General features: G+C 40.4%; 4 protein-coding genes across 13 annotated transcripts; 2 read left to right on the plus strand and 2 right to left on the minus strand.

Annotated features, from left to right (window-relative positions):
* On the plus strand, window positions 1126–2700 carry LOC18606032 (glycine-rich cell wall structural protein 1.8). 10 transcript variants are annotated; one of them, XM_018117282.1, is made up of 3 exons: window positions 1126–1674; window positions 1786–1818; window positions 1957–2700. In XM_018117282.1, the coding sequence occupies exons 1-3, from the start codon at window positions 1173–1175 to the stop codon at window positions 2472–2474; spliced, it is 1053 nt and encodes a 350-aa protein (XP_017972771.1). In that variant the 5' UTR covers window positions 1126–1172; the 3' UTR covers window positions 2475–2700. The 10 variants fall into 10 exon arrangements, with proteins under 10 accessions (XP_017972771.1, XP_017972773.1, XP_017972765.1 ...); XM_018117283.1 differs by having other exon boundaries at window positions 1306–1674; window positions 1909–2700; XM_018117284.1 differs by having other exon boundaries at window positions 1126–1899; window positions 2170–2700.
* LOC18606033 (glycine-rich cell wall structural protein 1.8) lies at window positions 5815–7384 on the plus strand. The gene has a single exon (XM_007039425.2). The coding sequence runs from the start codon at window positions 5830–5832 to the stop codon at window positions 7192–7194; it is 1365 nt and encodes a 454-aa protein (XP_007039487.2). The 5' UTR covers window positions 5815–5829; the 3' UTR covers window positions 7195–7384.
* Window positions 8704–9871, minus strand: LOC18606034. The gene is made up of 4 exons (XM_007039426.2): window positions 9648–9871; window positions 9430–9566; window positions 9229–9326; window positions 8704–9133 (listed from the first exon to the last, which is right to left on the minus strand). The coding sequence occupies exons 1-4, from the start codon at window positions 9844–9846 to the stop codon at window positions 8893–8895; spliced, it is 675 nt and encodes a 224-aa protein (XP_007039488.2). The 5' UTR covers window positions 9847–9871; the 3' UTR covers window positions 8704–8892.
* Window positions 10514–14565, minus strand: LOC18606035 (ubiquitin carboxyl-terminal hydrolase 20). The gene is made up of 8 exons (XM_007039427.2): window positions 13708–14565; window positions 13498–13618; window positions 13308–13418; window positions 12817–12989; window positions 12329–12667; window positions 11996–12118; window positions 11054–11630; window positions 10514–10969 (listed from the first exon to the last, which is right to left on the minus strand). Exons 1-8 carry the CDS (start codon window positions 14275–14277, stop codon window positions 10701–10703), a joined length of 2283 nt encoding a protein of 760 aa, XP_007039489.2. The 5' UTR covers window positions 14278–14565; the 3' UTR covers window positions 10514–10700.

Below are 14843 nucleotides of genomic sequence, written 5' to 3' on the forward strand. Positions count from 1 at the left end.
GGAGGTTTCTTCTTGTATCCCGAGCAGTGACAAAGCATTGATTACTCTGTTTTTGCCATCATTTCTCTTTGATCAGTGATCGCCTCTTTACTTCAATGATCTAATGAAAATGGTTGCAGGCTTCTGAAAGGACTTGGCACTGGACATATGGTGATTTACAAATAGCAATGAACTTTATCAAGATTGTAAAGGATACAAAGTTAGAATCAAATTTCCATGATAAAATCCTCAAGAATTTAACAGGTTTTCAAGCCCATACACTCAAAATGGTGGCACTATTTTTTCCGCACTAACTAGATTAGTTTCATTTATTTAAAACATTCGCAGCATAATTCTTTCTTCATCTCTCATCAACCAATTAGAACAGTACACAAAAGTAATATTTAATAGCAAATGGAACCTTTTTTTAAAACTGTTTCCTTATTTAGTAAATCTGTTGAGCAATTACTATCAACCTGTCATGGTTTTCTTGTCATAAAATCTTATCCCACCACTATGGAATCAATTCAATTGCCTATCCTCTCATGCATCACATCTTCACTAGTAAATATTTATATTACTAATGTTCATTCTAACATCCTTATAACGTTATGTATTCATTTAAACCCCAATCATCGCACTGTTGAATCAGCTGTTCCCTTTTCAATGATTGAAGCAATAAAATTATGCTTAGAATATGATGCATTATAGGAGAACCTATCTGCAGATAATGAGATAAATAATGTTATTGTCAAGTTCATTAGATGGCTCATGTTAACTAAACAAACAAGTTGTTGTGAGTTGCTTATAATTTAGTTATATGTATATCAATCTGCTTAACCATACTAGCCATTGGTCTGACTCGTATATCCATCAAAACTGAAAAGGATAAAGAAGATTGTATTTGTAGGCTTTATTATTTACAACAAGTTGTGGGAATGACTGCTAAGTTCAAATAAATGTTGGCGCCAGCAAAAGCACACTAGTGGGTCTACTAGTGTGAGTTTAAACTTGTGTCTTACTGCCGACCGGACCATCTTGTGGGGCACCCACACTACCCTTTCGCATGTGCTATTTCCTAACCCTCTCAATGCAGCAAACGCGCATTAGGTTTTCGGGCTCCAACATAATCCCTATATATACTCACCTTCACTTGCATTCTGAGCCAAGGTCGTGGGATTCGAAACATTCCAATGGCTATCAAGACGCTATTTGGTGTAGTTTTATTTTTGTTATTAGGTGTAGGTATCTGTTCCGCCACTAGAGCTCTCCTCACTTTTGATGAAGTAGCTTCTCACCTTCCAGGTGTTGGACATGGTGGTGGCACCGTTTCTGTACATGGTGCTAGCCTCATTGGAGGAGGTGGAGGCGGTTCAGGAGGTGGCAGTGGTAGTGCCTATGCAGATGTAGGAGGAGCTATTGGATATGGAGGTGGTAGTGGTGGTGGTAGCGGAGAAGGTAGTGGTGCTGGTTATGGAGGAGTTGGTGGACATGGAGGTGGTGGTGGCAATGGTGGCGGTGGAGGTAATGCGGGTGGAGCTTCTGGCTATGGAAGCGGAGGTGGTGAAGGAGGTGGAGCTGGTAGTGGTGCTGGGTTTGGCGGAGCCGGTGGACATGGGGGTGGTGGTGGCAATGGTGGCGGTGGAGGTAGTGCGAGTGGAGCTTCTGGATATGGTAGTGGAGGTGGCGAAGGAGGTGGAGCTGGTAGTGGTGCTGGGTTTGGCGGAGCCGGTGGACATGGGGGTGGTGGTGGCAATGGTGGCGGTGGAGGTAGTGCAGGTGGAGCTTTTGGATATGGTAGTGGAGGTGGAGCTGGTAATGGTGCTGGGTATGGCGGAGGTGGTGGACATGGAGGTGGTGGTGGCAATGGTGGTGGCGGAGGTAGTGTAGGTGGAGCTTCTGGATACGGAAGCGGAGGTGGTGAAGGAGGTGGAGCTGGCAGTGGTGTTGGGAATGGAGGAGCGGGTGGACATGGAGGTGGTGGTGGCAATGGTGGCGGTGGAGGTAATGCGGGTGGAGCTTCTGGCTATGGAAGCGGAGGTGGTGAAGGAGGTGGAGCTGGTAGTGGTGCTGGGTATGGAGGAGCTGGTGGACATGGTGGTGGTGGTGGTGGTGGCGGTGGTGGTGGTAATGGTGGTGGTGGAGGTAGTGCAGGTGGAGCTTCTGGTTACGGAAGTGGAGGTGGAGAAGGAGCTGGCTCTGGGTATGGTGCTGGTGGTGTTGGTTCAGGAGGTGGTGGTGGTGGTGGTGGTGGTGGTGGGAGTGGAGGTGGTGGAGAAGGATATGGCGCTGGAGGGGCACATGGAGGTGGATATGGTAGTGGAGAAGGAGCCGGAGGAGGTTCTGGTGGTGGTGCAAGTGGTCATGGTGGCGGTGGCGGCTCTGGTGGTGGAGGTGGTGGTGGATATGGTGCGGGAGGTGCACATGGCGGAGGCTATGGAAGTGGTAGTGGGGGTGGCAAGGGTGGTGGCTATGGTGATGGCTATTACCGTTGAAAGTACCTTGTTACTGTTACAATATCCTAAGAGTATGAATTTTCTTACTACTATTATTAACAAAAATAAAAGCAATTTGGGTAAGAAAATGCTCATAGTTAAAGGTATTGCAGCAAACTTCGGAAGCCGAATGGATGGTTTAAGAAGTTTGTATCATATGAAACTCATATGAATTCATCTTTTCCTAGTCATTTCAGTTATATACCAAGTATATGGTTCTTATGCATTTTAGCAGCCCAAATTTTATCTATATTGATATCTATTAATCTAATACAAATAAATTACTGACAAATTTGAAAGTGAGCATGATCTTAATGAGATCTGCATTGGATGACTTGAATTATACATGATCTTAATGATATCTGCATGGAATAACTGGGATAACTTGAATTATACATGGCCATAGTAGTATAAACGTACACAAAATAACTGCGGTTTTTCAATATTGTTCAGCTTTTGGCTAGCTCCGATGATCCGATCCTTAAAAGCTACTATAGTCTATAGACAACAGGCAGACCTAAGAGGAAAGGAAATGTCGATCCTTATACCCTCTGTTTCTGTTCCTCGCTGTTTCCCATATTTACAAGCAGGGCCGGGAATGTCAGGCCTGGTCCCTTTACAGTGCAATTTATGTCACCATGACACCAATTTTTGTCTCTCAATGTGGAAAATATGTACTATCGATTTTGCCTGCCCTTCTGCTGCCATCATATATAAAGTGCAGAATGTTATCTTCTAGTGATGCAACAATATCTTTGTCTTTGATTCCATGGAATGGAAAAGATAGAAAGAGGCATCATTATTTGTGATGCTAATTTTAATTAAAATTTTAATCTACTTCAACTAAACAAGAGCAGGAGAAAGGAAAAGAAACGCTTCCATCTTCATGATGATTAATTTACATTTTTGGCTAGTTAGAAGAATTTGATGGCAGATACGGCTATTGCTAGACTTTATATGACAAAATCCCTTTAATATTTTCTTTTTACGCATTCAAATTATTAAGGAAATTGCTATGTATATGCATGATATGGGTATATAAATAAATACCATAATGATCTCAATCTTATTGCTATTTCTTTTAGGAAGGTTTGGACTTTGGAAAATTAGGCCACTGTGTGAGGATAAGCAATTTTAAGAAAAATACTGAACTTATATTTGATACCCACACTACTCCGAACCAATCTGGGTATCCAGAAATAGCTTCTTAGCTGCACACTCAATTTAGCTTTTTATCACTCCCTTTAAGTGTTTAAATTATATTGAGTTTTTATGTAACTTAGTAATTCCACTTTTTATTTTTATATTCTTAATTTTTTTTCCTTTTGGAAAAGGAACCATCATGATTTTCAGTTTTTGTTTTTTAATTTGTTTTCCTTTTTTTAAAAAAATATTTGAAGTGAGTTTGGAACTTATTTAATTTTAAATGCATATTTACACAATTTCAAATTTAATTTCATAAACTATTATGTAGAAAATATATATTTCCAAAAGCATGCCCCCTTACCACTTTTACACTATACTAAGACTAGTACTATTAACAACAGTAAGGCTAATTTGGGTAAGAAAATGCTGCAAGTTAAAGGTATTGCAGGAAACTTTGGAAACCAAATGGATGAACTTAGGAGTTTGTATCATATGATATTTACATGAATTCATATTTTCCTAGTGATTTTAAACGTACACTAAGTATGTTTGGTATTCATATTAGCAATCAAAATTTTATATGCATTAACATATATTAATCAAGTAGAAATGGATTACTGGATAATTTGAAGGCTACAACGTACACAAAATGCAGTTTTTCAGTATTGTTCAGCTTTGGCCTTACTCCAATAATCCAATCCTTAAAGCGACTATAGTCTACAGACAACAGGCAGACGCAAGAGGAAAGGAATTGTTGATCATCCCAATGCTTAGTTCCTCTGTTTCCCATATTTACAAGCAGGGAATGCCTGGTCTTTTCCCTTTACAATGCACCAATATTTGTCTCTAGATGTGGAAAATGTTGTCTTCCCTTGTCTTACCATCATATATAGAGTGCAGAACAATTTCTTTGTCTTTGACTCCATGAAATGGAACATACATTAGACATTGGGCAAGGAGCATCACAGTAGCAAATAAAACCCGCTTGACATCTCCCAGCTCCTCCACGAGCCTACACCTTTGGGTGCAGGCGGAAACCAGGCAATGCGGCATGGTGTGCAAATACACTCTGATGGATTTCCCACTGGCCCGCTTCTCTGAATTTCCAATGGGCCGGCACGAGTGGATCAGTGGGGAATCCATGAGAAACCGGGCTGGAGCAGGGCAGATGATTATTGTGGGTGTGACTATGCACGTGGAACGCAACCTCATTTTCTAAAACAAAAATTCCTGCTCTATTTAATGTCTACTTTGGTCAATTTTTTATAATTTTATGTTACTTATTAAGTAAATTTTTTATATTAATGTTACTTTTATAGTTAAATTATATGTTTCTAATGTTAGAATTTAGGACTCATGGTCTAATATTTAAATTTAAAATTTTTGAAATTATTTTTTCATTTGATAATATAAAATAGAACACTTTGACGAAAATTATAAAAGAAGATATCAAATAAGACACCAAGTGAAGTCAGAAGATTTTTGTTCTTTTCTATATACTGATATTGCTATATAATGGGAGGATTTTAGAAGATGTATCCAATACAAAGGATGAATGAGCACTGCTTTAAAATGGTAGAATATATCTGAATTTTTCTTTTCTTTTCTTTAATGTTTTGCATAAAGTCTTACAACTTACACATTGGTGTCTATGGCTATGGGGGGCCAAAAGGGATAACTCGTAACTCCAATATCTTTTATGGGGTCAAAGGTACTGGTTTTATCTATTCTGGAGTGGATCAGCTGTTGTCATCATTGCAGATCTAGTGGGTGTAGGACGATTGAAAACTTCGAATCCCCTTTTTTTGGGTGTTCCGCAATTCCTTTCCTTTTTCTCCTTCAAGTTAATTAGGAAGAAACTATAAAATGAAGTAATTAAACCCATTAATGGAGATTGCATGACGATTCAGAGGCTGAAAAATGAGCATTAACTTGTAAACATTTTGTCAGCAGAGAGCGATCATACATTTTAATTCATAAATTCTAGTTTCCGATAGTTGAATACAGATTTATAAAAGGAAGCTGTTGGAGATCAGTCGGGACTACCACTCTGGAAAATATAGAAGATAAGAGAAAGTTAGGTTTTAGGTTTAAACTTTTTATCTCATGAATGACGATGTATGGATATCCGACGAGTTTGGTTAGAGTGTTAGAGATGGATGACAGACAAGCACACTAGCTGGTGAGAGTGAGGCTACTAGCGTGAGTGATGGTGTGCTTGGCTGGTGTTCCTGTATTGCTATACTGTGGGGTCTCGACTTACTCTTTTACATGTGCCTCAGCCACTTTCTACGCAAACAGAACTCTGTTTCTTCCTATAAATACCCATCTTCTCTCGCATTCAGAGCCAAGGTCGTTGTGGGATTCGAAAATCATTCCCATGGGCACCCACAAAGTTCTTGGCGCTGTTTTCTTTTTGTTATTAGGAGTCGGCATATGTTCCGCCGCTAGAGCCCTCCTCACCTTTGATGAAATAGTTGGCCACATTCCACGAGGTGGCTATGGTGCAAGTCATGGTGGCGGTTCAGGTTATGGTGCTGGTGGTGCCGAGGGTTATGGGGGCGGAGGAGGTTCAGGTGGAGGTAGTGGTGGAGGGTATGGAGCTGTAGGCGAGCATGGTGGTGGTGGCGGCTACGGAAGTGGCACAGGCAGCGGAGAGGGTGGCGGTGGTGGTTATGGAGGCATCGGTGGACATGGTGGTGGTGGCGGTGGTGGTAGTGGTGGTGGAGCTGGCTATGCTGGTGAAGGAGAGCATGGCATAGGATACGGAAGTGGTGGTGGTGAAGGTGGCGGATCCGGCTATGGAGGTGCAGGGGGCTTTGGAGGTGCAGGTGGACATGGCGGTGGAGGAGGTGGGGGTAATGGTGGCGGTTCTGCATATGGTGCTAGAGGTGAGCATGGTGCGGGATATGGAAGTGGAAGTGGAAGTGGTAGCGGTTATGGAGAAGGTTCTGGTGCTGGATATGGTGCTGCTGGTGGGCACGGAGGTGGTGGTGGTGGTGGTGGTGGTATTGGTGGCGGTACGGGCTATGGCATTGGAGGTGAGCATGGTGCTGGTTATGGAACTGGTGGTGGTGAAGGAGGTGGTTCTGGCTATGGTGCTGGTGGAGAACATGGCGCTGGATATGGAGGTGGCCATGGTGGAGGTAGTGGTGGTGGATATGGTGGAGGAGAAGAACATGGTGCTATTGGTGGTGGTGGCTATGGACCTGGTGGAGAACATGCAGGTGGCTATGGAGGGGGCCATGGTAGTGGTGCAGGAGGTGGAGCAGGTTATGGAGCGGGTGGAGCTCATGGAGGTGGATATGGTGGTGGTGGAGGCGCTGGGGGTGGTTTTGCTGGCGGTGGTGGGGGAGGTGGGACAGGTTACGGTGCTGGAGGAGCTCATGGTGGGGGATACGGTAGTGGTGGAGGTTCTGGGGGTGGTTATGGTAGTGGGGCTGGTTATGGTGGTGGAGGTGGCTCTGGTGGCGGCGGAGGTTATGCTGGTGGTGGTGAACATGGCGGTGGGTATGGAGGAGGTGGTGGGAGTGGAGGGGGTGCTGGTGGTGGTCATGGTTTCTATGCTCCTTAAAAATGCCTTTATATCCCACCATCTACAACGAATGTATCTTAGTACTAAACTCAAGTAGGCTACGAGGAATAACATGTACTTACCTCTGTTGTATCCATTGCTAATTACTATGCATTCTTAATATTGATAAATCTGCAGTCATGGTGAGACTCATGGTCTTCATTGCCTGCCTCTAATTTAGCTCTGTTTACACATTTCTAACCATATAAAAATGGTGGATTTGGCTCCTCTGAAAGTCTTGAGGATTTTAGCCAATAGTGATATAACCAATGCAGTTTCAGAATACTAGTTAGTTCAGAGAACAAGCAAGCAAACATATTACATACGCAGGCCTTAACCCAAGATGACACCAAATGCTTTTGCATTGCCAGTGGTTCATCTAAAGCGAAGCAGATGTGAGAAGAGAATCGTACTGCTGAAAGCATTCATTCGCTTTTCCATAGCCTGGTCCCTTGCTTCAGTGCAATCCCCTCAATTTCCCAATCATCCAGTGCAATCCTCTGCTTTCAAGTGGAAAAAGATTGTCATTGACTTGTCTCTCTATCATCTCCTTAAGCGATAGAAATGGGTGCTGTTCAATAAATTCTTTTTCAACTTTTCTTCTTTTTTTTTGTCCTTTTCCTCCCACTTTGTCATGGGAAAATTCAACTCAAAATCTTCGCGATAAAAACTTGAAATACTAGAAGCTAACCGGATTGTAGAAGTTGTATTTTGTCTATCTCCATTCACTTTCAGAGTAAATAGTGAAGAATCTGCCATATAATCTAAGCTAGCCACTGTGATGTAAATGGTAAAATGTTTTATGTTGGACCAGTGATTGTTATCGATCATCTGAAGAATGTTGGACATGAATTTCTTGATGTAAACCATCAACAAAGCATGTCAATGATAAGTAGTAAAGCTTAAGACTGTTTCTCATAAGAAATCAGACGTTCAGCTTACTCTTCCCAGAGCATAATCAACTGCACATATGCCAAAGGTATGCCCAAGGCACTAAAGAGAATAATGAAACTAAGCAACAAGCAATCCCTGTCTTTTGATCTGGTAATCAGTTCCACCCAGCAACTGTCGACCTGCAAGCACCAGGCGACTGTACAGTATCACAGTCTCAACGTTACGCAAATATGGAATAGCAATGCAATCTTTTTACAGTCAAAACTGATTAGAATCACTCAAATTGTGACGCTGTTCTTGGAAGGAAATGGAAAGAACAGGTCCTGGCAACACCATGATAGAGGACCCGATGCTTATTCATTGGTTACCTTAATTTTTTAAGCCAATTCAAGGATTTTCAATGCTCAGCAGAGTTCATTTTCTTATATTAGATGGAGTTGGCTGTAGATATATGTTAGCCGTGTTGTTAAATTCCATGAATCCAATGAATCATTCTCGATATAAAGCCATCTGATCGATCAAAACTTTGGATTTTGGAGCCGGTTAACAGGTACAACTCTGCTTACAATATTGCTAATACAGGAGTTACGGACCTCATATTCAAAAGCACGATCATATTATTGCAGAAGAAAATGTTCAGAGAAAAGGGGAAAATAAACTAGTTTGGAAGGGGGCGGGGTAAGTATAACTCTGGTTGGCTGAAAAAACAAAGCCATAGGCCATAGCCTTGTCACGTTTACATCCTACGCGGAGTTGTACCATATATCTTTGCTCAGGTTATATCATCAGTGACTCGAGGAAGAACTAATCATCATCGTCTATATCTAGCTCCTTCTCCTCCAGAATTCGTTTCAAAGGTTCAGAATAAATCACCAGCGGAGTAGGAGCCAACGAGCCTGGAGATTGATCACTAGGAGTGTGCTCTCCACTATCAATCATGGGACGCCCTTTGATCATGTCCATGTCCCCTTCCTCACTCATCATTACCATATTGCAGGGTATTTTTTCAGCAAAGAATTCCCTGTTCTTTCTCAGTTCCCGGTTACTGCATATCAGAAATCGATAATCTGGTATGGATCAAAACAAGAAACATCTAGCTGCAAACAAATTAAAAACATGGTTTCTATCTTCGAAAGTCACCTGTCGAAAACAACCCATGTTGCACGAAGGCTTATAATTCTTTCGACAACGAGCAATGGGAGGGGATACCCCATTACGATCTCTTTCTGAGGCACCACCTGCAGGTAAATGTTGAATGCAGTTATTGTAAAGCATACACCATATTGGCAAATGGACAGTCCTGTATTCTTACAGGAGCCAGTAGAGTTCAAAATTCAATACCCCATGTTTTCTGCAAAGGTCCAGCACTGCTTGGAGCTTTAGATATTTGGCATCATTCTTCCACTCGTTCTTCTCTTTTATAAGAGACAAGTGCTCGAACTCCAGCATCCAAACATCTTGCCAGGTCTTCGAAAACACTGCAGCCAGCAAAAGCACCAGCTAAATAGGTTTGATTTGTTGGTCTAAATTACTTTCCTGTCAAAAAGAAAGTTACTTACAAGGGATGTTCAACCAGGGCATGAAACCAAGGAGGGTGACTATGTGACCGGAAGCTATGATGTTTTCAAGCACCCATTCCAACAGCTCCGTGGTGAATTCCTTGAGGCCATCCATGACTATCACAGCATGCTTAGGAACGTTTGCTGACCCAGGTGAACTAAGTTCATTTGCCAGTTTTGAACCCTTCTTCTTTCCCATAAACGTTGGCAGCGATGGGTAATTACGTTTTCCTCTAGATCTGACAAAGAGAACCATATCTGCGATTAATTCCCAAAGAGTTCTAATTTTTGCTGCCACGTACTAACGAATGCTTCAAAAGAGCGATGAAGAAAAGATCGAGGGAAGGGAATTGTGAATAGCCCTTGTCATCCTTTTATATCATGTCCCTTTGAGTTGTCAGGACTGAAAAGATCAAAGCCATGGGCAGAACCAAGGAGTTTTACTTAGTACTTTTGACACAATCTAGGTTATTTTTCAACAATAACGAAGACTCCAACATGATTCTTAGAGAATAGAGAAAATGTTGTCTAGGTTTTAGATTCCAGGCTCTAGAATTTATCGTTTGAAGGAGTTAAAGGGAGGTTGTAAACACCAGGAAAAGTATCCTAAGTTTTTCCATCATGCCAATGAAGAAAATTCATGGTATCAACCCCATGAAACATCCTGCTGAAACTCCTAGTTAACTTATCTGATTAAGTTAGAATTGTTGTCAATTTCAATGCTAAAATACAATGAAAAGGAGCTCACCATGTTAACCATAGTTCGTGCTAAAGGGAAGCTTATAACCTTTTATTTTATTTAATAAGAAAGCAAATAATAAATAAAACACTACATTTTAACTTATTACCAAAAAAAATTACCATATAATAAAAAACCATAAGATATTTACTTCCCAAACAAAATCCTAAACTTTACATTTTCTCTGACATGCGAAGAAAACCAGCAGAAGATCAATCCTTTTCTCTCCTTTATAATATTGTGCATAAAAGGTATTAGCTCTCTGATGGTCTAGAACCGACCAATTAGGTTAAGCAGAAATGGTCAGAAACTGTTCAGCGTGAGACAGGAACAGGGTGCATAAGACTATGGTTGTTTCTACAGCGAGGGCTGACCCTTTTGCAAGGAGATGATCCTGCTTTTTTCTTCATTTTACCTACAGTTTGTGGAGCCAGCAGAGCCATAAATTTTGCACCTCGTGCAGTAGGCATCCTTTTGGCATATCTCATTGCTTCAGTTCTTCCTTGATCCACAGCAGTCCTGTTGACTGCTCTTCGATGAATGCCACGATTCTCATCTTTCAAATGAGCACGCGGAACACATTCTGAAAAAGTAACCATCTAGTCATCATGTTATCCTAGGAAAAAGCATATCAAGTGAACAATTTAATAGGAACGAATTCAGTTACCTGAAGAGTCCCTCTGACACTTATCTAGACGTAGAGATCTGGATGGCATCAAGGGGAGACTATTATTATTTGGAACTTCATCAACACCCTGATTGCAGTTGTTTTCCCCATGATGAGACACATTAGATATATTTTTATCAAATCCATCAGAACAACTACTTGGCCCTGGTGGCATAGAAGCACTGGTCATAGGATTATCATCTATGAAATCAATGGACTTTGATACATGAAATTCTGATTCATTAGGAGGCGATCCAGAAATCCCCTCAACAGCAACATGTAGGTTATCAGCCTCAACTTCATGTTGTGTTTCACCAGAGAACTGAGTTGACGTTCTAGCAGGAATATCCTTAGATTCATTGGCACCACAATCAGCTCTGCTTTTTACATGGAGATCAGAGGGACATTCCATTTCCATGTTATCTAGAACAGACTTTGGTGAAGAATCAGATATACCGGGGTCAGCACAAGGCTTTTGTACTTCTATTGCAGTTGAAAACCAAGGTATACCCTGCCTAGCATAGAACAAAATGTAGGCTTCCTGAGAAAGCACAACTTCTTCTTCAACTCTAGTAACCTACAAGAGATAAAAAACATGACCATTGTGCACTACTCAGTGAAGCTCCATCAAAATGCTAGTCTGCAAGTAATCATATAAATAATATGGAATTCATGAAATCCATAAAGTATAACCTATCAGGCCATTTAAATTTGACACTGGGAAAATTTTACGATTTCAACATTTATCAGATTGAAACAGCTTGAAGAACAAGTGAAATTTCTAAAACATTGGGGAAATCAAACCCTCTCTAAAATATCCTTAATAAGCAAGAAAAAATTCATCAAGAAATGTATATTGCAACTAGTTCACAATCATGGTCTGTCTTCAGAAAAAAAAAATAGAAATTAAGTTATATATAGAACAAATTTGTCAATCATTACCCTTGAATCATTCAACTTATGCCATGTATTTGGAGAGGACCGAATGTAGGAAACATAATGTCCAGAAGTAGGTGTAAATCCAGAATGCTTCACAACTGCATATAATTGATACTTCAGTTCCTCCTATTGCAAAAAAAGAACAAATGAGACAAGTTTCTAAAGCAAATAACTAATTAGACATCAATTTTATCCGTCTATGGAATGCTCACGAATCCAAAAGATCATATATGCTCACTCATAAGAATAATAAACGTAAAAGTACTTCAAACCAGGCTATTATTATTTCATTTGACAAGAGATCTTATAGGTCCAGTCATAAAAGGTGTTACTCACATTACTACTCTGATTGACAATAGTGTAAGGCTGCAAATCCAACTCCAGTGGGAAGAACACATGCTTGTCAATCTTCTCAACATATCCACTTTCAGTCTTAAATCTCTTCAAGTGGAATGTTGCAACTGAAGGGGCCTGGTCCAGCATAAGCTGTTTTTCTACTGCCACCTCTTCTTTACAATTCTCACACCTAAACTTTGCCCCCTGATCCTCAATTTTTTCCACCTTGGTGAAAGACTCTAAAGCACTTGGAAGGGTGTCCACATTTTCAATCTCCAAACTCAGGTCATTCAAAGGCTCATAAGAGTAAGAAATGTAACCACAATTGCAACAACATAGCTGAAACCATCAATGTAAGGAATAGTCAATAAAAGACTACATTCTAATTTATCCTAAAAAAGAAAAAAAGATTACACACAAACTTTGGAGGGCAGAAGAAAACACTTCTATAGAAATGGCTAAATGAGATCAAGTTGCATCATTCATACCTGGCTAACAAGACGACCACCAAAAACCTTCTTAACTAGGCAGTCATCTGAAGAGGACAAACAATTGTTCTTGGGCTTTGAGTCTGAGCAACAGCTACCAAGCCTATCTAACAAGCATTGCAGGAATTCATGAGCATCTTCCTGTTCATATCTATAAAGAAAAGATGAGATATCTGGATTTCATATGAGTCAAGAATCACAATTAAGAACACACTTCTCTCCTCTTCTCTTTTTTCAATAAGTCACCTCTCTATGCTTCAAATACACCTTTCCAAGCAAATGAATAGCAAATATGGCACTTTCATCAAATTATAAAAATTAAAGAAAAAAAACAAACTATATCATGTTGAATGTACTAACATTCAATGCAAAATCAAAACCTATGGATAATTTCAGCATCCAGAACTGTAGCTAAACTGAATTCATAAAATAACCAAGCTAATGATACATAAACAAAGAAATTTGGAGATAATAATTAGAAAAAAGGATACAGTTCAAATTGTCAAAAATTTTGGAAGGCGACACGATTCCTCCTGATGAATTCAATGAAAGCTCAATGTGATCGTGAAGAGCACAAAGTAAACAAAAACTCTCAACACTACCTGACAATTCCAATATACCAAAATAGTTAGATAACCCCATAAGGAAATTAACAAACAGAAGTTTAAGCAAGAGTCGTACGAGCACAAGGCTTCTCATGATTCAAAGATCGAAGACCCAAAACAAATGGAACAGTGTGAGTAAAACATTGCAACACAGCATTGATAAAACATGTGTTACCCAAATTTTCCAGCCCTGCACCCTACAAAAACCAATTCAACAATTGAACTATTCAATTACGATTTTTTTTTTAAAAAAAAAATGCAAATAAACTCTAAAAAAAGCACATACCACACCAGTTGGTTCCCTTCCATTTCGAGAAGCTTCTTTAGGGGGAGACAAGGGCCTTGACGACCATGGGGCCCATGCGGAATATCCATATCCAGGGTCTCTGAATTCGTTTTCTCTGCGACTGTAGAACTGATCAGAAGCCATATTCCTCCCCTTGTCAGAAGAACTACAATTACTAAAATCCCATCTGCAAGGATCTTCTTCCTTTTCTTGATAATTTACAGGTTTCTGAGGATCATAAGGGACCAAAGCTAGAGGCGGAGAAGGCTCAGAATCAGTAGAAGAAGGGGAAGGCGGTGGAGAAGTTAATGAAAACACATCATTAGTTGATAGTGACTCAGACAAACGAGGATTGGCTACAGTTCCTTCGTCGATCACATCTTCAATTAAGGTTTGGATATCAAGAGAATCAAGGGCCATCTGCGAAACCGGTGAAGACCCAGATAAAGAATCTGCCATTGAAGGCAAAACTGGAGATAACCCATCAAGATTCTCTTGAGAAAGAAAAGATTCCGAAGGAGATGGAGCATCTGACCTTAGGGTTTTAGAACAAAAAGGTCGGGTTTCCATTGAAAGCCGGTTAAACTTTGCAGTGGGTTTTGAGACCGGAAAAGGAAAATGTTCTTGAGGAGATTGAGATTTGTATACCTTCAATAGGAATCCTCAATCTTGTAGGACAAGGAAATCAATTTTTGAAAAGAAAAAAAAAAGAAGAAATCGAAGAGGGAATACGAAGGAGGGAAACTGAAAATGGGGTTTTTGTTAAACCTTTTTGTACGGGGAGATTTTTGAAAAGGGAGGGAAAACTAAGCCGCCATTTTTTTGGCTTTTTCGAGAGAGAGCGAGGGATTTCATTCATTGACTGCGATGCAGTCTTTATTTTTTAACCATTTGAAAATAGACCGACTACTGTAGAATGTGAAGAGATCACTAAATAGGACCGTTTGGTTACACGTTTCGGTCAAACCCTCCTCTTTTCCAGGGTTTCGTTTGCTTTGTCGGTTTGGTCTAACTTCGTCTTTTTTTGGGCCAAATATTTAATTCATTTAGGCTTTCCTTGTAAGTCCAATGAAGTTTGGGCTTCAAGCCCAAAAACTGAAATCCAACCCCTCAGAAAGCAAAAATCATATAGCCAT

This window comes from Theobroma cacao, chromosome 3, assembly GCF_000208745.1.
Source record: "Theobroma cacao cultivar B97-61/B2 chromosome 3, Criollo_cocoa_genome_V2, whole genome shotgun sequence".
In the NCBI taxonomy this organism is placed as follows: Eukaryota; Viridiplantae; Streptophyta; class Magnoliopsida; order Malvales; family Malvaceae; genus Theobroma; species Theobroma cacao.

Bases quoted from the DNA above. Each gene is read 5' to 3' on its own strand.
- LOC18606035 (XM_007039427.2), bottom strand. From the start codon at position 14,277: ATGGAAACCCGACCTTTTTGTTCTAAAACCCTAAGGTCAGATGCTCCA. The intron at 13,419-13,497 runs GTACGACTCTTG...TGGAATTGTCAG, and splicing joins TCATGAGAAGCCTTGTGCTC to GTAGTGTTGAGAGTTTTTGT. The intron at 10,970-11,053 runs GTAACTGAATTC...TTACTTTTTCAG, and splicing joins GTGTCAGAGGGACTCTTCAG to AATGTGTTCCGCGTGCTCAT.
- LOC18606032 (XM_018117275.1), top strand. From the start codon at position 1,173: ATGGCTATCAAGACGCTATTTGGTGTAGTTTTATTTTTGTTATTAGGT.
- LOC18606034 (XM_007039426.2), bottom strand. From the start codon at position 9,846: ATGGGAAAGAAGAAGGGTTCAAAACTGGCAAATGAACTTAGTTCACCT. The intron at 9,567-9,647 runs GTAAGTAACTTT...TGCTGGCTGCAG, and splicing joins GCCCTGGTTGAACATCCCTT to TGTTTTCGAAGACCTGGCAA. The intron at 9,134-9,228 runs GTGACTTTCGAA...TCTGATATGCAG, and splicing joins ACATGGGTTGTTTTCGACAG to TAACCGGGAACTGAGAAAGA.
- LOC18606033 (XM_007039425.2), top strand. From the start codon at position 5,830: ATGGTGTGCTTGGCTGGTGTTCCTGTATTGCTATACTGTGGGGTCTCG.